Source organism: Macaca mulatta, chromosome 10, assembly GCF_049350105.2.
Source record: "Macaca mulatta isolate MMU2019108-1 chromosome 10, T2T-MMU8v2.0, whole genome shotgun sequence".
Classification (NCBI taxonomy): domain Eukaryota; kingdom Metazoa; phylum Chordata; class Mammalia; order Primates; family Cercopithecidae; genus Macaca; species Macaca mulatta.
The window spans coordinates 19,876,978-19,902,366 of record NC_133415.1 but is presented as its reverse complement, the minus strand read 5'-3'; the positions used below and the strand labels follow the sequence as shown (position 1 = coordinate 19,902,366).

Genomic DNA, 25,389 nt, shown 5'->3' with positions numbered 1-25,389 from the left:
ACTGAGCACCTCATGGCCAGGCACAGGGCTGGCCCTTCCTAGTGGAGGAAGTGGGAGCCTCAACTAGAGAGGGAGCCCAGAGGGACGATCCAGGCAGGGCCCCTTGATCAGCACAGCCTCCCTGAAGGGGCAGCAGGGAAATGATCTGGTCTTTCTGGCCCTAGCTGGCAGCCAGGAGGCAGGAGCAGCAGGCGACAGTGCGGGCCCTGTGGTTCTGGGCCTTTTCGCTGCAGGCAAAGGTAATTGTGTTTCTGCATCCTACCATCCCTGCCTCTCCCTCAGGCCTTATCCCTGCCTTGGAGGGAGGGCACCTGGTCTGTGGGGGACCCCTAAACAGGGAGATCTGGGCCTCACCTCCCGCCCTCCCTGGAGGTGTGGGCCACGTGGCTGGCCTTTGTACTGGAAAGGAGGAGGAAGAAGGCGCGGCTGCAGCGCGCGCTCCAGGCCTACCAGGGGCAGCTCCTCCAGGAGGGTGCCACACGGCTCCTGCGCTTTGCAGCCAGCATGAAGGCCTCCCGGCAGCAGCTGCAGGCCCAGCAGCAGGTCCAGGTAGGCCCAGGGCCCCTTCCTCTGGGGAGCAGGCAGGGTGTGGCATGAGCTGACCAGAGGCTGTGTCGCAGGCGGCTCACAGTCTCCATCGTGCCGTCCGCCGCTGTGCCACGCTCTGGAAACAGAAAGTGCTGGGCCGGGGCGGGAAGCCTCAGCCCCTGGCAGCCGTCGCACCCAGCAGGAAGGTGACGTTTGAGGATCCCCTTCTCAACTGCATTGCCGCTGGGGCTGGGGATGCCACCGTGGGGACCAAGAGGCCACAGGCTCCTCTGCTTCAGGGAGCTCTGGGCTGCCTGGCTGCTGAGGAGCCCCACGCCCAGGAACTGTGAGTAGCCCGTCCTCACCTCATCCTCCTCGCTTCCACCCTGGGCAAAAGGTTGGATGGCGTAGCAGGGAGGAAAACTGGGCCCTGACGGGGGACAGGACGGGCTGGCCTCGGCCTTGTCATAGCTGAGCTGCTGGGAATCGCCTCTTCTCCGGCCAGACCCCATCCCTCCCCCGGCAAGAGAGAGTGGCGTGGGATTTCCAGACCCTCTCTCCTTTGCCTGCCAAAGTTCAGGAAATAGGTGTCCCTTCCTCTGCAACCCCTTCCTCCCCTCTCGCCCGTGCTGCTGACAGTCTTCCGGAGTCACACCCATAGCTGACAAGGGAACAAGCTCAGCCCTGCCCGTGCCTGCTGGCCTCTCTTCTGCTCCCTCACAGCCAAGACACTGGTTTTTTGTCAGAAGCCCCTCTTTCTTGTGTGGGCTGGCACCCATCCCTCTGCCCGCCCCGACTGTGGTCTCCTCAACCCCTAACCTGCCCTGCCCTATGCTGATGAAGCTGGTGGCTCCCACAGCAGCCAGCACTACCCGAGAGCCTTGGGCCCTGGGGGAGTTGTCAGGTGGGTGCATGGGGCCTGGGTCCCGGTCGCTGCTCTGCCCCTCACTGACTGACCTTGATGGGAGCCTGAACATCTCAGAGGCTGCTCCCCTGTGACATGGGCCCTGGCGACCTGTACACCTGCATTACCAGGGTTGCTCTGCAGGTCAAAAGAGACAATGTGGGTGAAGCAGTCCCCCGGCGCCAGGTACCTTTTGTCAGAACTGCTGGGAGCTCTGTGGCCCAGGCCACCCCAGCTTACTTGCTGACCTTGGCCTCGCCTTCTCTGACCTTCGGTCTCCCTATAAAATTGGAGGGGTCTGACTAGCGACCCCCATCCCACAGAGATCTCAGACCCCCCTGCAGCCCCTGGTCAGCCCAGGGGAACAGACCCCATGTTTCTTCCCAGCAACACTGCCCACTCAGCGAGGAAGCAGCCGCGACGCCCACACTTCCTGCTGGAGCCTGCGCAGAGCCAGAGGTCCCTGGGGTGTGGCACCATGGGCAGGCAGGGGTAGGTGGTCAGGGGGCCCCAAAGGCAGCTGGCGCCTCCATCTGGGGCCTGTGTTTTGGCAGGCCTGGGGTGGGTGGCCCTTTCCTTCTTGTTCCTTGGTCCCAGAGGAGGGTCCTGTGGCCTGACCAGGCTCTTGCCTTCCCTGTGCTCAGGCCTGAGAAGCCCAAGGAACATGGCCTAGGTATGGCTCAGCCAGCAGGCCCCTCCCTGACGCGGCCCTTCCTGGCAGAGGCCCCGACAGCACAAGTCCCACACAGCCCTGGGCCTGGGGCCCTGTCAAGCACCCCTGGCCCAAAGCAGATCCGGACGGCAAGCACAGGCCCGGAGCTGCTGCTGCTGCCTCCTTCCTCCTTCGTGCCCTGCGGGGCAGCTGCACCAGCCAGGGTACGTCCTCCACCACCAGGCCTGGGCGCTGGGGCTCTCTCTTTGGTCTGGCTTCTGGTGCTCCTTCTCATACCATAGCTGTACTCATCATTTCTGGAAAACCTTGGCACAGGGAGGCCACTCATCCATTTGACAAGCATAGGTAGCCACTACACACCAGGTCCAAGGGCCACAGCAGTGAACAGCCAGCCAAGGGCCCTGCCATCCTGAAGCGTATGTTCTAGTCAGAGACAAGCAAAGAAAAGCCCCTGCCTGCAGGCCAGTGACGTGGCTGCAGATCACGTAGGGTCCTGCAGCCACGGTGAGAAGCAGCCTGGGATTTGAGAAGAGGAGGAAATCGGGGAAGGGTTTTGGCAGGGAGCACCATGGCAGGTTTCTGTGCAGGCTGTGGTCACCATGACCTTGTGGTCCAGACAAGCAATACTGGTGGCCTGGGCTCAGCGGTTGCCATAGAGGGGACGGATACTCTCTTGGCGGCCAACGAGGCAGGATATGCTCTGAGGGATTTGCGGAGTGAGGGGGAAGAAGGAATCCAGGCTGATTTGGGCTGCTGGCTTGAATAACTTGGGGAACAGAGTTCTTAGACTGGAAGAAGGAACTGGGGGTGGGGACTGGTTTGGGCTGAAGCGTCAAGAGTGTTTTGAACCAGGTTCTTGATGTCAAACTTGAGAGAAAGCAAACATTGAGTCTGACCTTCAAGGAAGAGGTCAGGGCCAGAGATTGAGAAGAATCCTCGGCACAGGCCGAAGGTAACCCCAGAGCCGCTGCGGCCTCTAGGAGTAGTACAGGGGAAGGAGAGAGGGGATGAGCCTCCAAGTGGGGAGCCTGGGCAGGGATGGCCAGGGGGTGTGAGAGCTCAGTAATGGAGTGACAGCTGCTCTCAGGCCACCAAAGCAGCTGGTTCCTGAATGGGGATGAAGGGGCAGGAAGGAACCAGTTCCTGTGGTGAGTTAGGCCTTGTGGGGCCACTTACCCTGGCTGGAATGGTGTGTGGGGTTGGAAGGGTTTTGACCCGTCGGGTGATGGAAGGGACAAATCCACTCTCACCAGGAGAGGAGGGCATGGAGGAGGCTGTAGAGCGCTGGACTCTCACTCACCACTTCTCACTGACGTCGAAGCTCAGCAAGGTCATGAGCTCAGAGCAAGGCGGGGTGGAGTTGGGTAAGGCTAGGAACAGCTGCTCAGGTGGTGGAAGTGCGAGGCCGACTGTGGTGACACGTGGTGCTCCCTGGTGGCTTGTGGGACTTTCTCCTACAATACCAGGTCCTGTGTGCAGGGGCAGGCTCGACACTGGATGAGCTAGCACGGCCAGTGCTTGGGAAGCCCAGCTCCTGCAGCTGGGGGCCTGGTCTTCCCCCACCCCTGCAGGGCAGGCAGTGACAAGGACTTGGTGTCCCCCTCCCCGGCTTCCTCCTGGCTTCCCTGCTGATCATCCACCCTTCTTTCCTTTGCAGGCGTCAGCACAGCCGGCTACTCCTAGGGATAAGCCCCAGGTCCCCCCATCCCTGGCCAGTGTCCCTGACCCCCATCGACTCCTTCCTGGGGACTTCTCAGCCACCAGGGCTGGGCCTGGGCTTTCAACTACAGGTGTGTACCTGGGGCCTGTCAGGGCAGAAAGCACTCAGGCCACTCCCGGACCTGGGACTTGCTATTTACCCTGGTCCCAGAGGGGAAAATGGTCTGAAACAAGCTTACTTCTGTCGCCATAGGCAGCCTGGACCTTGAGGCTGAACTTGAGGGGATCCAGCAGCAACTACTGCACTACCAGACCACCAAGCAGAACCTCTGGTGAGCCCTGCGAAATGCCCTGCGGCCCTGGCTACAGGAGCAGGTGTTGCTTGGAAAAGTGGGCGGGCAGTTCCATTTCCCCTGAGCCAGCTGCCAGGGTCCTGTGGGTGGTCTTGGTCTAGCTACGGAGGGATGTGGGGAGCCCTCAGTGTGTGCTGTCCAGAAAGGCCCCATCTCCATCATGACTCTTGACCTGGCTTGGTGCTGCTTAGGAAGGCCCCAGTCAGCCTCACCTATGGACAGAGGCTCTGCTTCCTATGGGGGGATGATAAAGTTGAGCAAAACTCTAAAAACTGGATGAGGCCATGCTGTCCCCAGTGACTAATTATAACACTGATATTAAAGGTGCAGAGAAGGGCTGGGTGTGGTGGTTCACGCCTGTTCCCAGCATTCTGAGAGGCTGAGGCGGGCGGATCACGGGGTCAGGAGTTCAAGACCAGCCTGGCCAATATGGAGAAACCCTGTCTCTACTAAAATACAAAAATTAGCTGGGCATGGTGGTGCACGCATGTAGTCCCAGCTACTTGGGAGGCTGAGGCAGAAGAATTGCTTCAACCTGGGAGGCGGAGGTTGCAGTGAGCCGAGATCACGCCATTGCACTCCAGCCTGGGCGACAGAGTGACACTCCATCTCACAGAAAAAAAAAAAAGTGCAGAGGAGACAGGCCCGAGACCCACTACACTCAGTGGTCTGGGGACCATCATCATGCAGCAGCTTCAGAGCTTTGACAGCAACAGACTCTGGCGCCTCACCCTTGCCTCTGCACAGGGGAAGAGAGACAAGAAGTGTGTTTTCGCCCAGGCCCACCTGAGTTGCTGTCTGCTAGGGAGGGCGGAGGAGACTGGGAGAGGAAAAAGAAGTGTTCGGCTCCCAAGCAGGGGCCTGCAGCTCAGGTCAGGGGCCCTACCAGACCGTCTTTCTCTCTGCACCCGATGCCCGCATCAGAATTAGCTGAGGTGCCGCTCTCTGAGCCGGATGGGGCTCTGCCAAGGACCCAGCCTGGCAGGCAGCAGGTATCTCCACCCCTCAGGTCCTGTCAGCGGCAAGCGAGCAGCCTGCGCAGGTGGCTGGAGCTGAGCAGAGAGGAGCCCGGACCTGAGGACCAGGAAGTAGAGCAGCAGGTGCAGAAAGAGCTGCAAGAGGTGAGGCCCGAGGCCATCCCCAGGTGTCCGTAGGGACGCCCCGGGCTGTGTTCCCTCAGCCCTGGCTGTCCCTCTCTGGCCCCAGGTGGAACTGCAGATCCAGCAGCTGGCAGAGGAGCTCCAGGCTCAGCGCCAGCCCATTGGCACCTGCATTGCTCGCATCCAGGCCCTGCGGCAGGCCCTGCACTAGCGTGTTTGCCCCAGGGATGCAGGTGCTGGGCTGTCGGGGAGGCCTCAGGCCACCTCCAGGAACAGAACACAAAGTTATTAAGTTTTATTTTTTTATTTCAAAATGTTTTGCCATTAAATGAATTACTGTTCAGAAGTCTCCCACTTCTCATACAAAAATACTGTGCTACTGATACAGTTGAAAAAGTTCAATGATGGCTCTCCTGCAGGAGAAATTCACAGCGTCCCCAGGGTCAACATGAACTCTGGCCCTGTCCCCGCCATCGGGGGCTCCCCAGGCACGCATCCCTGATAACTGGGACAGGTTTTCCAGGCACTGACCGACTATCCACCAAGGGCCCTCTGCCTCCCAGACAGACCCTGAATCAACAGCAGCAACTTTCCCACATTTCATGTAGGGATATGGGGAGGACAGGAACTCTCCCCTGTCCCCAGCTGGGCCTACCACCTGCCTGCCCTGTTCATTCTGGTGCCATGAGGCAGGTTCAGTGATTAGTCTTGCCTGCTGCAACGAGGACCTGACCAGCTCCAGAAGGTCACTCATCAGGTCCTACAGAGGTCTGTATCATTAATCAGTGTCCTCAGAAGACACTGGCAGAGTCCAGGGTGATGCATTCAGCCACAAGCACAAAGACTGCTTTTTCTAAAGAGCAGGATGAGGTGAATTTGGGAACAGAAAGCAGTTGTCATGAAGGCTGTGTGGCTCTGCTGGGGGAGGAGGCATCCACAGTCTGTGCCAAGGAGGCACCTCACCCTGTGCAGCAGGAGGGTTAAGGCCAAAAAACAAAAGGGGCCAACAGAAAACAGCCCAGGTGATGGGGAGGAGCAGCAAGAAAAAATGACAATCGAGACCAACTGAAGGTTCAGTCGGGAATGCAGGATCTCCCGTCTATACAGTGTTTAAAAAGATCCAAATGTGACAGATCATTCCAGCCTGCACTTTTTATTTGTAGGGAGAAGGAACAGGATAGGTTGAGGGCATGACAGGGGCTCTCACCACCTCTTGTCTGCACCTCCGGAACAGGTGGGAGCCGAGTCATTCAAGTCCTACCTGGTCAGACTCTCACCCACTCTGAGGCAGGCCCTCACCTGGATGGCCTCATGGGCCTCCCTCTCTAAAAGACCCTCACTCTGGAAAAGATCCCTTAGCAGCCATAATCAGGAAAGAGGCTCTAGAGCGAGCCCAGGGCCTCCCCAAAGCGGATTTTCTGTCCTGTTTTCAGCTGGAAATTGAAGTCCTTGGGGGCCTCAAAGATGAGAACAATGGTGGAGCCCAGGTTGAACTCGCCCAGGTGCTCGCCCTTGCGCATGGGGACGCCCTCTCTATTGGTGTGCGTCACGAAGCTGAAGTCGTTGTAGGAGCCCTTGCTGTGCCTCGGGCTGTTTGTGTGCAGGTCCTGTGGTGATAGGCTGGGAGTCAGCGGGGCCACCAAGTGCACAGTGTCACCCCACATGTGTTTGGAGTCCCACCCACTCCCTCTGTTGCTTGTCCCCAACACCACCCAACCCAGCTCCAAAAGGGAGGTGGGGATGGCATCTCAGGGCCTGGTGGGCCCAGTCTAGCCAGATCTCACACACGGCATTGACGCCTGCTGTGAACTAGGCCCAGGAAAGACGGAACAATCGGACCCAGTGGTTTCCATGCATGGTGCTGGGAGAGTGGCACCTGTGGGAGCCAAGGCCGCTGATCACAAACTGACACCCAAAAAGGCAGCCCCTTGGGACAGGGTGGGCAGCAGGCCTGCGAGTGCTGACCCCCTCACATGCTGTAACCAACATAAGCCACCCCGAGCTCAACGCTCCCTTTCTGTTCCCTCCTCACTCTCACCTTTGACCATGGTTCCTAGCAGAAACCAGGTGCCAGGCAAGGAGGTTAATTCCCTCTATCTCTTCCAGCCAATGGTGCAAGAAGGGAGGGAAGCCTCAGCTGGCTGGCAGGTGGAGCGGCCCATTCTCAGGACAGCTGTTAAGCAGAGCCACGCCTGACCAGACATTTGGCCGCCCTAGAATTCAGTCCCAACCCATCCGCCGCACAGCAGACAAGGCAGGTAGACCCAAGAGGTCCAGCCCTTGGGCTTTGGCAGGGCCTACACTCTGCTTACCCGGTCAAAGTAGATGCGAATGGAGCCCACGTTGGTGGCCCCCACAGCCGTCAGTGAGAAGAAACCATGTTTCCAGTCCCCCGTCAGGACTACCCGCTCGTTGTGGCAGAAGAGCTCTTTGATCCAGCGAGCCATGCCAGGGTTCACTGACATCAGGGAGCCTGCAGAGGCAGGGAACGCTGCTACTCCCTGTCCAGAGCCCAGTGTGTCCACTCCAGGGCAGCCAAGACCCAAAGGGACTCATGGCCTGTTGCCCTGATGTCATTTCCAAATGCTGAGCCGAGTGGGCCCCATGGTCCCCGGCCCACAACCAGCCTGCATAAAGCAGTCAGCTCCTGGCCTCGATGGCCCTGACCTGGAGCCTGGTGCCCTGACCTGGAGCCTGGTCCCCTGACACCAAGAAGCTGAGAGCCTCTATGTGAAGCCCACAGAGGCAGCTCCCCCCACACGCTGGCCCCAGGCTGACCTGGGAAGTGGCGCCGGTGGGACACAGTCCAGTCCGTGGGGGAGTGGAAGCAGTGGTAGTCCCCGGGGGCCAGGTAGATGACACAGTGATAGAGCTCATTCCCTTCCCGGGTGACCAGCTGGTTCTTGAAGGAGTCACACGAGGCGGCTGTGGGGTAGGAGCAGACATGGGGGCCACCAACACAGTGAGCACCCAGCACGGAGCCCGAGTGCGGTCTGCACATGGATTCTCAGGGAGGCCCCACATGCCAGCCTCAGCTCCTTCCCCAGCATTCCCCTCCCTCCTGGTCCAGCCACACAACAGCAGGGCTGCCTGGCCCCGCCTGTGCAGTGACCCACCTGGCGGGAAGGGCAGGTCCTCTGTGTAGGTGCGTGGGCCCAGGAACGACTCCAGGGAGTAGGTGACCCCCTTTACCTGCTCCACCTCGCAGTTCTTCACCTGCCCAAAGTTGAGGATCTTTCCATCCGATGGGCTGATCTGGAAGGACAGAAGAGGCTTGCTGCCAGGGAGAGCAGGGTCTCCTCCCCCCAGAAGACAGCCCCCACCTCCCCTTGTCATCCTGCTGCTTCCAGATATGCTGGAGACCAGGGGGCTGTGCTGGGCAAGTGGAGTCCCAGCTGTGGAGGCAGGAAAAAGTCCTGTTTCCCCCAGGAGGAAAGGATCGGGCCTCACCACACTGTGCAGGCCGCAGACGGGCCGGGCCTGCGGCTTCAGCTTGCGCCGGAAGAACTCGCTGAGGTTGCGGTAGTGATGCAGGTCCTCCACGGCGGCCTCCTTCATGTTCACCCCGAAGGTCCAGATGTACAGGCTATAGACAGGCCTGCGCAGCCAGTGTGGCAGCTCCACCTGGTTGAGGCGACCCCAGGCCCGTGACAGCAAGCGTGTCGGCACTGACTTGTACAAAGCCACCTGCAGGCCACAGGGCAAGGGGCTGAGTTGACCACACTGCCCCAGCTCCAGAGAGCCCAAGTACTGTCATGAGCCCACATCTCACTTCAGGAGAGAATCTGCACCCCACGGAGGACACCAGGGCCCAGGTGCCCCACGCTGCTTTTGTGATGTGGCTGTTTCTCACTGGGAACCAGATTGCACCTGCCAACTCCTGCCACACACAGTGCTGGATTTACGTACAACTCCAGTGGTTTTCGCCATTTCATGCGAAAGTCTAATAGCAACTGCCCCAGTCCCAGAACGGGAGATGGCCAGCAGTCTTACTTCTTAAAGTGGGGGTCGGAAACGGATCTGACCCTAACCACAGTGTGTGACCCTAGCCACGGTGACCCCAGTATCACAGTATGTGGAGAGGTGGTTGGCATCTTGCCCTTGGTCACTGCCCATATCCCAGACCACCAGAGAAAGGAGGAGGCTCCCAAGTACGTGGAACAAGTCTACAGCCCAAAATGTGTCCCTCTGTCTTAACAGGAAGTGAGGAGGACACCCTGAGCACCAACATCAGGGATTTTCAGATGCAGGTCTGCGATGTCGCTGTCACCTGGGCCTGAGCTGCAGACACAGGGTCCGCAGCCCCCACAGGTCCAGCCAGCGCACTGAGGGCCTGGACGCAGCAGTCTGAGAAGCCCTGAGCCCCACCTCGGCCCCACAGCAGGACTTGTGTTCAACATTCTACTGTGACTGAGTCAGGCCATAAAGCTGTCTGCACCTGGGGTTCCTCCCAGGAGGCAAAGGGAGATCGTCCCCTCAGGCCCCTCTGTTCTCTCTTCCTTCAGGGAAGCCTGGAGCACCTGAAGACAGACGATGGCCTGAGGACAGGCACTGGGTCCCACTGGTTGGTCCCAGAGCCCTCCAGCAGGGCCAGGTACCCAGGAAGTGGCAGCCTGTTAGTGCTGCTGCCACTGTAGAAACTGCCTCTAATTGGTGGCTGCTGCTTCTCTAAACACAACCAAGACACCAACGCCCCAAGGTGTAAAAGTGGTTTCATTCCAACTTTCAACACCTCTGCAAGGTAAGGAATTAGCAGCTCCCAGAGAGCTGCTCTTATCCCTCCCAGCTGATTCCCAGTCACACAGAAGGGCTATGGGAGCCCAGGCCCTTCCCAGGCACAGGTGGGAGCCTGGGCTAATGTCCAGGGTACCTCAGTGCCCCTGAGCTCTGATGACACCAACCTGACAAAGGCCCAGGAACAGGGTTTCCTCCTTGGGGTCAACCTGCCTGGGAAGCCAAGGGCAAGAGTGAGCCCTCTAGGGGCCGGGAGGGGCCAAGCCAGTTCCCTTGACCATTCCTGGGGCAGGCCTCTGGGCTCCTTAAAGGTGTCCTCACCCTAAGGAACCCAAACAGGATCCATCCTTCCTGAACCACCCTTTGGCATCCCAGAATTAATTTGGCTTCCGCTCAGAATCACCGCTAAGCTGTTTTCTGCCTGAACACAGAAAAGTCAGAGACAGACGCCATTTTCTGAATCCCCAGGCTGGGTTCCTTCCAGAACCGGAGCCCCAAACGGCAGAAACGAGGCAGGCTAGGGGAGCAGGCAGGGCACGGCATGCCCTCACAGTCACTTCCGCGGCCCAGGTAGTGGCCTTTTCAAAAGCTGCCCTGGCCTTGCCCACCAATGAACCTTCCAACCCTGACCCACTGAAGATGACCCTCTGCTTCTGACAGCTCACCGCCACCTCAGTCTCTCCTCACCCCAACCTCGGGCCTGCCCGGAGGGCAGGTCCGGGCCACAGGGCCCTGTGCACACTTACCCTGCTTACGGGCCTCCATCCCACCCGGCTGAGCGGTCTGAGGGCGCCGAAGGGCAGGAGGTAGTAGAGGACGGTCAAGGGCCAGGAGCGCAGTTTCAGGGCGGGTCTGGACATGCAGCTCAGCTGCCCCAGCCTCCGCCTCAGGGCCAGCTGGGGGAAGTGCAACCTGCAGGGCACAGGTCCATGCACAGCCAGGTCAGTGGCCAGGCTCTAGGCGGGACCCAGGAGACTGCTACCTACACCCAGGGCAGGATTCCTCCTGTCTACCCACCCTTGTTGGCAAGCTACCTTGCCATGGGGTGATGGAGCCCAGCAAACACTGGCTGTGCCCCCTTGTCCCAACCCCATTCTGAGTCAGGGGTTTGGCTGCCTCTGGCTAGCAGACTCATTTCCCAGGCTCTGCCACCCGCCAGCCAGCTGGGGAGGACTGGGAATGTGGGGGCAGCCGCAAGAGGAGAGTCAGGCCCAGCTGCGGGGCACCTCTCAGCCGCAGCAGCTCCCAGCAAGGGCCTCCAGACCCAAGTACCTGGGCCCAGGGAGGGGAGAGCAGGGTGCAGGGCCTGCCTCACATTCCTCAGCCTCCATGGCCCAGGAGAGCGAGCCCCAGGGGCCAGCTCTGCCACACAGGCACTGGCATGGCAGCGCATAGCACTGAGGAGCTATGACCCAGCCAGCTGGGTAACCATTTGCTCAGTCTTCTGCTACCATCCTTTGCAGGATCTGGGATATTCTTTTCATGGTTCCAGGCCCCCCTTTCCTCATCTGCTAAATTACGGGGCCAAGGCCAGACAAACTCTCAAAGGGAGCATTTACACCCCACCTACCAGCACCACATAGCTACGGTGCCATCCATCTGCATGGTCTTTCTGTAACAGGCCAGGTTCTGAAAACCCATCCACAGGTTTGTGAACAAAACCTCCCCACCACAAGCTCTCAAGCACCTGTCTGCTCTGCTGGGGCTGCACGCGCACCTGCGCGCGCACACACACACACCCCCAAGCCCCTCCTTTCAGCAAAGGTGGACACACACACACACACACACACACACACACACACACACACACACGACCCAAGCCCCCCCCCCCTTTTTGCAAATGTGATCCCGCCTCTCCCCACCCTCCCAGCACAAATGCAGGGCACTCAGCAGGGGCTCAGCTTCACCAGAGCCAGAGCAGAGGCTGGACGAGCCTTTCCACCACAACCCTGGCCTCCTGAGCAGAAACAAGGCCCACCCCACCCTGTCCGTGCCTAGGCCTAGCAAATGCTCCTGAGACCCAGGGTAGCCAGCAGGAGACCACACTGCCATCCACTCAGAACGTCCCCAGGCCTCAGTTTCCTCATCTGCAAAGTAACTGATTTGGCTAATCTACAGCTGCCATCTGGGACTGTGCTCTCTCCCAGTCGCCGAGCAAACCAAGGAACAAAGCGGCATCTCAGCTGATAGAAGCAGCAGAGCAGGAAAGGCAAACCAGCAGCGAACCCCGCTCAGGCTCAAGCTCAGAGGCGGCCGCATCTCCGCAGCTCCCGGGTGCCTGCTTTCTCTCCCATCCCACCCCGGTGTATTTTTAAAAGGTCCAGGAAGGTGGCAGGGGCCAAGCAAAGACAAATCACTGCTCCCCTCTGGCTTTGCCACCTGCCCCACTCACTGCAGAAGAGCAGGGACCAATCGGGAAGAGCTGCACCCCTCACGCGGGCAGGAAGGGGGATGGGGAAGCCTCTCTCCCAGGTGGGGTGCAGAGGCAAGGGTCTGGGCTGGGAGGAGGGGGCCTGGGAGCACCAGGGTAGGGAATATCACAGGCCTGAGGTCTGAGGCCCGCTGGCAGCCTCCCCCTGCTGGGCCCTCCTCGTGGTTGGAACCAAAGATACCTGAAGCGGGCTCTCCGACTCAGGGTGCTCAGGCCCCCCAGGCCGGGCCCCTCCAGCCTCGGGGGCTGACCACCAGTCCCCTTGCCGCCACCTCTACTGCGAGGCCGCTGGATGTGAACTCTGACCTTCCGGAGGTTGTGGCGGGGAACCGTGGGGTTAGGGCGCGGTGGGCAGCATCTCACCATTTCGCTGCACGGAGCTCTGGTCCTCGCCGCGCCTCTGACTGACACATCATGGGCCGGCACAGGGAGGGCGGGGCGAGGCTCACTCGATCACTCCCTTTGTTTTCCTCTTTCCTCCCCTTCCCCTGAGCCAGCGGATCTCCTGTGCTGTCACTGCTCCAGGGCCTCTGCCTCTGCGAGGCCGGTTGGTGGCGCCGCTTCCTGGGCTTGGTTCAGTCTTGGTGGCTCACAGGATGCAGATTAGAGGGTCAGGGCTATTGCAGACAGACAGGCACTAGTCACACACCTGCTCAGGTCACGTGCTCAGGGCTTGCAGCCCAGTGCAAAAGCCCCTGCACTGAAGCCCACTGTCCCCAGTCCTGGCCACCTGCCCTGTCCCTGCTACCCGGGGCTAAGCCAGCCTGCACTGCTCATCCTCTTCCTTAGCTGGCCTGGGGAGGCAGCAGGGGGCAAGGCCCTCAGGCTGCTGGGTCCAGTAAGCCATGACAGGGAGGGGACCAGCCACTGCTGCCAGGGTTTTCAGGCACCACTCAGTTCCAAACACACAAGGTGGGAACTTGAGCCCCATGCTCCAGGCCCAGGCCCAGGCCCAGGCCCAGCACTGCGTCAGCCGGTCTGCGATGTGGCCCTTCCCTTGCCAGGACCTGACCCATTTTCAATTCAGGTTACAAAGTAGCATCTGAGGAATGAGATGAGCGGGAAGCCACGAGAGGCGCCCTGGTGAGAACCTGGCATCTTACCTGCTGTGGCTCTCTCCTCACCCCTCCTGGCCTTGACCCCCGCCCCGCAACACACACACAAAATACCCAGCTCCCTGCTCCAGACCTTTCTCAGAAGCTGTGCATGTGGGGAAACCCAGCCTGGGGCTGGGAACAAGCCAGGACTGCAGCCCAAACCAGTTCCACTCCCCTTTTTCCATCTTTGCTTCAGAAAAGCATTTTGGCCACGGGGGAGGACAGGCCCGGCCCCTACAAAGCCTCTCCACGTTGGCCTGCACAGATAGCGGAAGGAAGAGCAAACATGCCAAAGCTGCTGCTATCTCAGCCCAGGCAATCAAGGCCCTCCAGGATATGGGCTGACAGGGGGCCCACCCGTCCCGTCCTTCACCCCCAACCACTGCCCAGGAAGGGGGCAGGCACCTGTCACCATCCTTAGATGATGAAATGTGGCCCCAAGAGCTGCCGCCTAAAGCAAAGAATAGGCCAGACATGGCCAGCCTGCTGTGAGGCCGAACTCAGACATCACTGTGGTCGCACGCGGTCGAACACCTGACGCCCTGGCAAACCCTCCTCAGCCACAGAGGAGAAGATTCCACCCGGGCACCTGCCTGCTAGAGTCACTGAAGCCCCGGGTATGGGATTCAGTGGCCTCTTGGAGCCAGGACAATAAGGTGACTAAGCTCTGGACACAAGCATGGATTTCTCCACTGATCCAGGTAGTGGCTGGGGCTGGCCCAGGCCCCTCTCCTAAATGAGCGATGGGGACAGCTCACTGCAGGTGGGTCAGGCAGGAGGGCACCTACCCACCAGCAAACAGATACACACCAGCATCCTCCCTCGAGAAGATGCCGGCACCAGGAAATTGGCACAGGCACAAGAGGCCCATCCCATCGCAAGGCCCAGACCCACAGACACCCCGGCTTCAGCCCCAGGGTCCAGGCCTCCAGGGCTGTGTCACTCCAATCACTCCGCCAACATACTGAGCACACACCCCACCCTCCCTGGCCCAGCAGGCTCCATGCTGGCCTCCTGCCAGCTGCCAGGGAAACAGAGGGGTAACAGCAGTCAGGGGTGAGCCTGGTGCCTGGTTCCAAAGGGGAAGCTCTTTCCCTGGTGGATAGAGTGCAGGCTTGGAGCTGAGCTCACAGCCAGGATTCACAGGGAGGCAAGCATGGCCTTGAGGGGAGGCAGAGAGGAGGGGCCTTGGGGAACCCCAGCCTCCTGCCAGTTTTCCTCCCTAATCTACCATGTGGGACAGTGACCACCACAGCCCTGAATGTATCAGAAAGATGAACCCAGATGAACCCAGTTTGGCCAAAAACCTTGGGTTCTCAAAGCAGGTTCCCCTGTGAGCCTTGGCATTTCATTCCTCCATGGTGCTGTGAGGGGCTGGGTCTGGCCTCCAGTCTCAGAGGGGCCCTACTAAGGAATCGAGGCATATGAGGCCAGGGGCCAAGTCAGATGCCCATCAGGGAAAGGTGGGCCCTGGAGAGACTAAGAACGATCCTGAGAGGCCAGGCTGCGGCACTGCACCTGCTGGTGAGCCCAGTGAGGGCATGGGGTCCTTGCTCATTCAGATCCTTGACGTCACTGTTCTGCCTCTTCTAAAACAGGCACCAAGACCAGGGTGTCAGTGCCTCCAAATTACCACCTGTGGGCCCCAAAAGATCGCCAGGAAGGAAAATGAATCCAGCTTTGCCACAGGACACAGGCTGAGCACTGCCAGTCCCTCTCAGAGCTGCAGGATAGAGGGAAGGGGCACTTAGAGGTCGCTGCCGCCTTGCTTCCCAAGGGTAAAGCCAATTCCTTGGCCAGCAGTGTTTCTGGCCTCCCCATTTCAGAGCCCAGCTTGCCCTCTGCCTATGACAGCCCTGGAACCCCAAGCCAAAGATTTCATCCTTTCTGGCTGTCTTGAGGGTGACATGAGGTGGGAGCCTCAGGCTCTGGATGAGGAACTTGCAAGAAGGGTACCCAGAATGGAGGAAGCGCTGACACCTTCCCTCCCTTCTAAGCCTCAAAGACATTCTGTGGAGATGAGTTTAGGGTTGTGACCAATAGGACTTTAATGTCATTACATAGCCTAAGGGCCAGTCACCTGCAACATGAGAACTCAGAGGGTCTTGTGGCTGGTGACAACCCGGTCACTGCAATTCTGGCTGCCTTCCTCTACCCCTGCCCTGAGAGCAGGGAAAGGCCTTGGCAAGTCACAGGTACTCTCTAAGTCTTGGTTTGTACATCTGGAAAATGGGAAAGTAAATTCCTGCTACCCACTCCCTTGAGGCTCAGAGCACAGCTGCAACCATGGCCCAGAATAACTGCTCAGAAACCCCACTTCCACCCAGGAGCGTGACGCAGCCTCAGACCTGGCTTCCAACACCTCACCTCTCCAAAAACTCAACCTCACACCGGTGGAGGCAGGGGTTTCTACCACAGGAAAGATGAAATAAGAGGGGCTTAGGTGGCAGTTCTAACACAGGAACCCAAACTTGCGGGCAGTGACTGGCCTTGTGAGTAGGAAGCAATGGCTGATAGGACCCTATGGGGGGTGGGGAGCCCCTTTGTCAGGACATGCTGTTCTGGGGATCCATACCAGAGCAGTAGGACAATGTCCCCACCCATCCCTCACCAACCAGGGTAAAGACCACAATACCTGCCCCCCCACCAGTGGAATGGAACATTCCAACTGAAGTGGATGAATGCACCCAGGCCAGGCAGCAGTTACTACAGGTTGGGTTGGGGCCTGCAAGCATGTTGTGCATGCAGGGGAGGTGCGTGTAGGTACAAGTATGTGTGCATGTATGATACGTGTGTAGGTGCAAGGGTATGTGCATGGAGGGGTGCGTGTATAGGTGTGAAGGTGCGAGGGTGTGTGGGGTGTGTAGGTGTGAGGGTGTGTGTAGGGGGTGTGTTAGGTGTGAGGGTATGTTATGCGTATAGGTGGTGTGTGCGTGTGAGGTTACGTGCATGGAGGGGGTGTGCACGGGTGCAAGGTGTGTGCATGTAGGAGCCATGTGTGTAGGTATGAGGGTGTGTGCATATAGGGGTGTGTGTGTGTAGGCGCGAGGGTGTGGGGTGTGTGCCTGTAGGGGTGTGTGTGAGGGGGTGTGTGCGTGTACGGGGTGTGTGTGTACGGGGTGTGTGTAGGTGAGGGGGTGTGTGCCGGTAGGGGTTGTGTGCGCGAGGATATGTGTGTGTGTAGGTCCGGGGATGTGTGTAGGGGTATGCGTGTATACACTTACAGTGCTGCTCCTGTTGGATTCTGGTTCAAGCCTTAGCAAGGCGGAGCAGGCAATGAGGGATATGGCACTGTCGCCTGCAGCCCCCAGTCAGCTCTGCCGGAGGATATGGAGCCTTGCAGCTTGTGTGTTCAGCCAGGAACCCTGAGAACTGGCTCCTGCTATCTGATGGGAAGCGCCTGGAGCGCCAGGACCACGCCTCTTGAAGCCTCAGCAGAAACCTCCAGGGCCCCAAATCCTGTGTCCAGTGGCCTGACTGCGGGCCGTACACCCCCCGGGAGGCGGGGAGCGAGGAGGGGGGCTGACTTTCTCCCCAGCTCTGCTGAGGCCGGGCCACCAGGCAGCGGCATGCGTCCAGTGGGGCGACAACCCTGCCTTCCCTGTGTTCCTGAGCTAGAAGTAGGCAAACTTTCCAACTAGGGGACGGGGAAAATGGTACTCCCTGGGCGACATGGACCAGGGAGCAAAGAGAAGGGCCCAGAGGCGCCTTTCAGCCAGTCAGTGGCAGGCAGCTCAGGAGGCTCTGGGAATATGGCACGCAGGACTCGCAGGGGTCTGTCCTAGCCGCCCAAAAACAGGGAACCTCCTCTCAGACAACCCTGGGCGCTGAGGGGAACCGGCTCTGGGCAGAGGCAGCAAGCCTGCCACCCGCTCCCTGGCCCTCCGGCGCTGCCCTCTTCCCCAGGACCCTGCCCCCAGTCCCTCAGGCAGCGCGGAGGAGGAGACGGGAGCTCTCAGAGCCAGAGGCGCCCCAGCCCGGGCCCAGCCAATGCCAGCCGGCACCCCCTCACTTCCCACAGCCGCCTCACTGCCGGCGCCCTCCCCCACCCATACCCCCTCACTTTCCGCAGCCGCCTCACTTCCCGTACGCCCTTCACTTCCCGTACCCGCGCTCGGCAGGAGATGGACGTGGAGGAAGTGAGCTCACGCAGCCCGGGCCCGGGCTATGCCCACGTGGGAACGGAAAAAAGCCCACGACTCGCTCGACCCTGTCCGCAGGGCTCCTCAGGCCGGGCCGCGTCGTCGCAGCTGGGAGAGCCCACCTGCGACCGAAGGCGCTAGAAGGGCATCCCCACCTGGCACTGGCTCTCTGAGAGGGCGGGGCAGGGCGCCTCCCTAAGAAGTCACCTGTGGCTCCCGGCCGGACCGGGGCGCCGGCTCCGCTCACTCACCCGCAGGTGGCTCCAGCTTCCGGGCTCCGACTCCCCAGAGGCGCTCCCGGAGCCGCGAAGCCTTGGGGCGAGTGGGCGGGGCTCGGGCTCCAGCCACTCAGACTACCAGGGGCGGGGGCAGGAGACCGACCCCAGCCACCCTTAAAGCCGCCGCTGCCTCTGAGCCCCAGTCCTGCTGGGTCGCCAGCCCAACCCGAGGGCCTCTTTAAGAGGAGGGGCCAAGACCAGGGAGAAGAGGAAGGGCAGCAGGCACCAGCTCTGCCTGGTCATTGTCACGGGAGGACCCCACTCAACTAGCAAGGTGGGCCCGGCTGCTCCCAAGGGATGCCTCCTGTCTGTCCTCAGTCTGTTCGCTGGTCTGTGAGCCGCCTGTCTGCAGCCTGTGGCTGGCCTCCCAAAGCAGCTGCCTCCCCTCACCACTCCCACCCAACACTAGGCAGACTCAGAATCCCACCCGCTGCTGACCTCATTGAGGACTGGCTTCTTCACTGGACTGAACAGAAAGCACCCCTGCTAGCCCTGGAAGCTCCAGAGAAGGCGAAATCCCTGATCCTTCCCACACCCCATCTTGAAGCTACAAGGCTTCACCCCGACCTTCTGCCCTCCAGGCACTGCACATCCCTGACATAGAGAATGCCCTGACTCCAAAACTCATGTAGACCAGTGAACAGGGGCAGCCATAAACAAAGTCCGACCGCCCCAGCCTAGAGCACACAGGCCTCCCTGCTTCACTACTAGGATCCACAGCCCATGGGATGATGCATGCTGTCTTCCCACCCCACTAGATCGGAAGACCCTAGGTCTGCGGGTTGGCAGCCCACCCCATACCCACATGGTGCCAGACACCCAACAAGCACTCAGCCCACATGGGATCGGACCAATCAGCTTAATTCTTTTAGGGGAGGAGAAAGGTCTGAGAGGGATCACCACTCAATCAAAGAAAGAGTGTGGCATTAAGTAGCCTCATTCACATCTGTGGGAGCAACTGAGCACACCCATCCCCTATTCAACGGTGAGATGGCCTTGGAAGTCTCAGTCTCATTCTGAGCCACTGAACAGGATACAATTCCAGCTGCTTCTTATCACTGACATCTTTGTTTCTGAAACAACTAAGGTTTGGGGCCAGGCATGGTGGCTCATGACTGTAATCCTAGCAGTTTGGGAGGCCAAGGGTGGGAAGATCACTTAAGCTCAGGAGTTTGAGACCAGCCTGGACAACATAGTGAGACCTCTTTCTTTTTTTAAACCAAAAAGAAAGAAAGAATTAAGGTTTGGAACAGGAGAAGAGGGTCTGTAGGGCTTGTGGAGAAATGGGGCGGTGGGCCACGCCTGGAACAGGACATAAGGGCGTGCAGTCACAGCCCCATATACCTGTCGTCCTTACCTGGATCCAGCCCAAGCAAGTGCTACATGACAAGCCACAGCCCTGGGATGCAGCAGGGGGAAGAAGACAGATAGGGTCCTCCTCCATGGATTTCCATGTTCTTCCACACCTACAATGCACCCATGGGAACAGGGAGGCGGGGGTGAGCAAGGCACAGTACATTCCTAAGGGCCTCAGAATGTGGTACAGGGTGCAGATACCTTACACACAGCCGCTCCTAATATTCTCCTGTCCAGACATCACTACGGGAGGTCCTCAAATAGTGTCATCATAACACTGATGAGAAAAAATCTATTCCAGCCAGGGCTACTGTCTGTGAGGAGTGTGCATGTTCTCCCCATGTCTGCATGGGTGTTCTCTGAGTACCCTAGATTCCTCCACATCCCAAAGCTGTGCACTTAGGCTCACTGGTGTGTCTAAATGGTCCCAGTCTGAGTGAGTGTGGGTGTGGGTGCACCCTGCCATGGGAAGGTGTCCCGTCCAGGACTGGTTTCCGCCCTATGCCCTGAGCTTCCCGGATAGGGGACCACCTGCAACCCTGAACTGGAGTAATTAGGTAAATAATTATCTAACTTTTTATTAATTGTTCATAAATGCATGTATAGCTCACATTTCAATGGTTAATATTAGAAATGTTTGGGGTCTTTAAAAGTTCAGTGATGTTTTTGTGGTCAGAAACATTCACAGGAACTTAACTCTTGCTTCCATCAATTAGCCTATAGTAAAACTGGTTTCATTCTATGTTTTGCTTAAAGGTGAAGATCCCAAGAACCTATCATCAAGATTGAAAACTTACTGTAACTGATCCCAGCATTCTCAGAGCCCCAAAGAAACTTCAGACCCCTTCTTACCTCAGAACTCCAAGGAAACACATGACATGGGATAAAATGCAATTAAAGCACAGAAAGATGCTGACGCAGAATCCTGGCACCACCAACTTCCAGAACTGGAAAGACCCTGAAGACCATCCTGGCCTCCTCAAAGCCTCTAGTACTTACAGACCAGCCCACACGGGTCCCTGGGGACGGAACAAAACCAGGCCCCAGTTAGACCAGGGGAGAAAGGTCTGCAGAGGAAAGCCCAGCTTCTGCACACATTCTACCTCCCATGTGCTGAGAGATCTCTGGGACTCTCACACCCTTCCCTGTGGAATGGCCAGCTCGGCTGCACTGCATCCACCCGCATTGCTTTTTAACCATTCTAAGCCTCTAAGGCAGATGGGTGTTTAAAAACCCATAAACTGCCGGGGGCGGTGGCTCATGCCTGTAATCACAGCACTTTGGCAGGCCGAGGCGGGCGGATCACGAGGTCAGAAGATCGAGACCATCCTGGCTAACACGGTGAAACCCCGTCTCTACTAAAAATACAAAAAATTAGCCGCGCGTGGTGGCGGGCGCCTGTAGTCCCAGCTACTCAGGAGGCTGAGGCAGGAGAATGGCGTGAACCCAGAAGATGGAGGTTGCAGTGAGCTGAGATCGTGCCACTGCACTCCAGCCTGGGCGACAGAGCAAGACTCCGTCTCAAAAAACAAACAAACAAAACAACCCCATAAACCAGCCCACAAGTCTGCCGAGATTAGCACTCCCCCACCTTCCAACCAGACCTCCACCACATGTATTTTCAGTGGGGAAATGCCTCTGGATTTTGAACAATCATTTACAAGTGAATTTCCATTAGGGGAAAAAAAAAAATGCCTGGAAATTTACTTTCCTGCCTTGTATTATATTTCTTTCAGGCCATGGAGTCCTTTATTTCCATGCCTCCCACTCTGTTAGGACTCCCTTGGGTGGGAGTGCCACCTAGTGCCACTGTGAGGCTCTACAGGCTCTCAGGCCACCTGCAGATGGAGGCCTCCCTGCCTCAGTCAACCCACCTGTATTCTCTGCCAGGTCTCAGCTGTGTGAATTTCATGCACTACTTCTAGAGGGATGCCCTGTGCCAGGGAACAGAAGGTAGCTGCGGAACAGGGGTGGCAGGTGTCCTCAGCTAATTCTTATTTCCTGGCTCTTGGCCAATTCTCATTCCCTAGGGGCTGGCAGAGGCCCCTCAAGGAAGATGGCTGGTGTCTTAACGGCTAGTACAAGAAACCACAGGCAGGCATCAGCCTCCTAGACATCTCGGCAGAGAGGCCGGGCAAGCACAAAGTGCCTTCAGGCTATTTCTCTACACACCAGATTCTCCTAGCCCTGCCCAACTCCCCACTCACCTTTAAGATGAGAATCGTTTTTGGCAGTCCCACTAGCCTGTGAGATGTCCCGGATACCCCTGACCCATTCAGAGCCCCACCAGCAGCTCCCTAAGGGTCCTGCCCAGGCACTGAGGAAGGGCAGACTGAGGTGGAATAAAGGAAAAGTGCTTTAGGCCAGATGTGGTGACTTAATGTCTGTAATCCCAGCACTTTGGGAGGCCCAGTAGTTTTGTAAAAACACAAAAATATAAAAATTAGCCAGGTGTGGTGGTATGTGCCCGTAATCCCAGCTACTCGGGAGGCTGAGGTGGGAGATCACTTGAACCCAGGAGGCAGAGGTTGCAGTGAGCTGAGATCGCACCACTGCATTCCAGCCTGGGTGACAGAGCAAGACTCCATCTCAAAAAACAAAAAAAGAAAAAGAAAAAGTGCTTTCAGGCCGGGCATGGTGGCTCACACCTGTAATCCCAGCACTTTGAGAAGCTAAGGTGGGCGGATCACCTGAGGTGAGGAGTTCAAGACCGGCCTGGTCAACATGGTGAAACCATTTCTACTAAAAATACAAAATTAGCTGGGTGTGGTGGCATGCGCCTATAATCCCAGCTACTCGGGAGGCTAAGGCTGGAGAATCGCTTGAACCTGGGAGGTGGAGGTTGCAGTGAGCTGAGATCGCGCCACTGCACTCCAGCCTGGGCAACAAGAGCGAAACTCTGCCTAAAAAAACAAAAAAAAAACAGTGGTTTTAGGTAGAGTCGTCTGGCAGACAGCTTCACGCAGGGCCACAGGTGTCTTGAGTTGGCAATCCCTGGATTCCTTCCAACCCAGAAGTTTAGCCTTGTGTTTAAGTTCCATTTTTTTTTTTTTTTTTTTTTTTTTTTTTTTTTTTTTTGAGACAGAATCTCACTCTAACCCCAAGGCTGGAGTGCAGTGGCATGATCTTGGCTCACCACAACCTCTGCCTCCCGGGTTCCAGCGATCCTCCTGCCTCAGCCACCCAGGTAGCTGGGACTACAGGCGCCTGCCACCACACCGAGCTAATTTTTGTATTTTTAGTAGAGACGGGGTTTCACCATGTTGGCGAAGCTCATCTCAAACTCCTGACCTCAGGTGATCCACCCACCTTGGCCTCCCAAAGTGCTGGGATTACGGGCATCAGCCACCATGTCCTACTGAGTTCCACATCTTCTTGAGACATGGTCCCTCCACTATTCCACACATTGACCGCTCAAAGCCATGGGGACATGGCTGTGTGAGCCACACTTCCACCCTCTGTGATATCCTCCTGCCCTAGAATGAGCCTATAATTCTCTGAGGTCAGAGCTGGCCCCTGCCAGCCAGTTCCAGTGGCATAAGAACACTACGGGAGTTCAGGTAGCACCGGAGCAGGCGGGAGGCTCTGCTTCCCTGCCAATTTGACTATTTGCCCATTTCCACACTCACACCTATTAGGCAAGAAGTAAAATAGTACTTACTAAAGCTCCACTCCCTGCCAGCATGGGGCCAGGTATTTACCTACACATCATTCTCATTTAACAACTTTTTGAGGGCGTGAATGGCCCTATTTATAGATGAGACTAATAAAGCTACAGCATGTATGTGGCTTACCAACATGGAGAACATGTCCGATACTGCTCACCACCAGGTACACCATGGCGCCGGGATGCGTGCTGAGCACAGGCCCATGGGGCTCCAGGCAGGGGACAGGGAGAGAAGGAGGACACAGGCCACTTCACAGGGTCCTGCCTTATGCTTAGGCCGAATGGTGACAGATCAGACAGGCTGATCTGTCTTTATTCCTTTTGATGAATTGGAATACTGTACTATACTTTTTTTTTTTTTAATTCTAAATAGAGGCTAGAAACAAGGAAGCAGCACTCAGGCAGGAGTGGGCATCCCTGCAAGCCCGGCTGCTCCTGAGTAAGGCCTTTCCTGCACTGCTGCTCCCCAAACACCTCAGCCCTTGCCACAAGCCCCTAGGGCCATGCCTCAAAACAACAAAACCACCTTACGGATTCAAGCAATTCTCCTGCCTCAATCTCCAAAGTAGCTGGGATTACAGGCGCCCGCCACCACGCCCAGCTAATTTTTGTATTTTTAGTAGAGATGGGGTTTCACCATATTGGCCAGGCTGGTCTTGAACTCCTGACCTCGTGATCTGCCCACCTCAGCCTCCCAAAGTGCTGGGATTACAGGCATGAGCCACCACGCCCAACCTTTTCCCTTTTTAAAAAAAGATTACATATTTGTCGGGTGCAGTAGCTCATGCCTATAATTTCAACACTTTGGGAGGCCAAGGCAGGCATATCACTTGAGCCCAGGAGGTTTTGACCTGCCTGGGCAACATGGCAAAACTCTTATTAAAAAAAAAAAAAAAAAATATATATATATATATATATATATATAGACACACACACACACACACACACACACACACACACAATTAGACGGGCATGGTGGTGCATGCCAGTAATCCCAGCTACTCAAGAGGCTGACGTGGGAGGTCAAGGCTGCAGTGAGCCATGATCACACCACTGCACTCCACTCTGGGCAACAGAGCAAGACCCTGTCTCAAAAAAGAAAAAGTTTAAAAAAAAAAAGAGAGATTACATATTTACCATTAAAAATCTCTCATTAGCCCTAAACTGGCAACAGTCATCTAACCCTGGTCTCACACCACTCTGAACCGGACCCTCCTCTGTACTTCCTCCTGCACCAGCTCGAGGGAGCCACAGGGCTGTTCTGTTCAGACCTGAGGGCCCCATTCAGGCACTCTCACTGGACGTGCATGTCACTTGATTCCAGTGACTGAGGACCTGAGAACTCCTTCGTCCTCCATTTTCCGGAGCAGAGAAGAAACAGTGAAAGCTACAGAAAAGCATCTCTGCTTTTGTGAAAGCACAATTCTCTTCCCATGCTGACTCGGTCTGGGGAAGAGGTCAACTTTTAGATCCATTCTTCTGAAGAAGCAAGTATCCCGCTCCCCTCACCCAGCACTGGTCATCTTGAATCAGTGAAGAGGAAAGCTCTTCACTTCCTAACGTCACGTCCTACACATTACAAACTCTGACTGAAATTTCTCACTCAGAATATTTGTAACCTAAACATTTAGACCGAGTGGCAAGGAAGGAGGATCCATGTGCTTCCAGAAATAAGGCTTGGCCCCAGACAGAGCCAGAGGCTGCCCTGCCTTTGGCACAGGAGCTGCAGGCTGAGCAAGTGCCTCCCCTCGGGCCAGGCCCTCTGTCCTCCAAACGGTTGGGACAGGAGAGCTTGGCCCTGCTCTGTGGCCACCCAGGCAGATGTATTTTGGCTGTGCCTGCCCTTGGCTGTGGGGCTGCTGCCAGGTGGTGGTGGCCCCAGGAAGAAACCAGCCCTCCCCCAAGACCTAGATCTATAGGGCAGAGGTAACACAAAGGAACTCAGGACACTGTGACTGGGCACAGCGCAGGCCCAAAGATGTGGGGCAGATCCGGTCACAACAGCAGCCCCACGTCCCTTCTGGAGAGTCTGGATGGCCACCCCTGCTGTCAAGCCCCCGCCCCATGGGAAACTCACCTCCACTTGCCCTGACTAACTGCAAGCAGAAGTGTCCACCAAATGCCCCGGGTCTGTGGAGGGGCAGGGAAGAGGGGATGAAGGGGGATGAAGGGGGATGAAGCGGGGAAGTGGGGAGAAAAGGGAAGATGAGAAACGCTTGTTGGCCAAGAAGACCGGCGGAGAGGAAATGACACAGCTACCCCAAGAGAGGCAAAACGGGCAGTAAGGACGCCCGCAGGCCACTCCCTCCCCTCAGAGATCTGCCTCCATCCTTCCCTAGCCTCGGCCAAAAAAACCAGTTCTGTCTCAGCTACTAGCTAATGGTTTTTTCTTTGTAGAGGCATGGTTTTGCTATGTTGCCCAGGCTGGTCTCAAATTCCTGGGCTCAAGAGATCTTCCTGCCTCAGC

The 25,389-nt window shown here is 57.5% G+C and overlaps 2 protein-coding genes across 67 annotated transcripts in view; one reads left to right on the top strand and one right to left on the bottom strand.

The window, feature by feature from the left end:
* The window catches only part of SFI1 (SFI1 centrin binding protein), a 115,366-nt gene extending 105,458 nt beyond the window's left edge, over positions 1-9,908 (top strand). For 7 of the 33 annotated variants that reach the window (XM_077949911.1, XM_077949908.1, XM_077949906.1 and 4 more), the window contains 9 exons: positions 165-239; positions 373-549; positions 621-874; positions 1,820-1,891; positions 2,077-2,308; positions 3,763-3,895; positions 4,018-4,096; positions 5,127-5,238; positions 5,324-5,560. In XM_077949911.1, the coding sequence (XP_077806037.1) occupies positions 165-239; positions 373-549; positions 621-874; positions 1,820-1,891; positions 2,077-2,308; positions 3,763-3,895; positions 4,018-4,096; positions 5,127-5,238; positions 5,324-5,428 (1,239 nt within the window). In that variant the 3' untranslated portion in view covers positions 5,429-5,560. Of the gene's footprint in view, positions 1-164; positions 240-372; positions 550-620; positions 875-1,510; positions 1,693-1,819; positions 1,925-2,076; positions 2,309-3,762; positions 3,896-4,017; positions 4,097-5,041; positions 5,239-5,323; positions 5,561-9,722 lie in introns of those variants that run through there. The other 26 variants (XM_015150065.3, XM_077949905.1, XM_077949917.1 and 23 more) reach the window with 9 other exon arrangements.
* Positions 5,509-25,389, bottom strand: part of PISD (phosphatidylserine decarboxylase) — a 44,929-nt gene continuing 25,048 nt past the window's right edge. For 3 of the 34 annotated variants that reach the window (XM_077950009.1, XM_015150084.3, XM_077950014.1), the window contains 7 exons: positions 12,746-12,999; positions 10,698-10,863; positions 8,668-8,904; positions 8,334-8,472; positions 7,996-8,142; positions 7,530-7,690; positions 5,509-6,824 (listed from right to left, as the gene is read on the bottom strand). In XM_077950009.1, the coding sequence (XP_077806135.1) occupies positions 6,600-6,824; positions 7,530-7,690; positions 7,996-8,142; positions 8,334-8,472; positions 8,668-8,904; positions 10,698-10,863; positions 12,746-12,798 (1,128 nt within the window). In that variant the 5' untranslated portion in view covers positions 12,799-12,999 and the 3' untranslated portion in view covers positions 5,509-6,599. Of the gene's footprint in view, positions 6,825-7,529; positions 7,691-7,995; positions 8,143-8,312; positions 8,473-8,667; positions 8,927-10,644; positions 10,864-11,521; positions 12,347-12,563; positions 13,000-14,997; positions 15,203-16,703; positions 18,248-19,256; positions 19,366-20,052; positions 20,275-23,049; positions 23,270-24,999; positions 25,187-25,389 lie in introns of those variants that run through there. The other 31 variants (XM_077949994.1, XM_077949993.1, XM_077949995.1 and 28 more) reach the window with 28 other exon arrangements.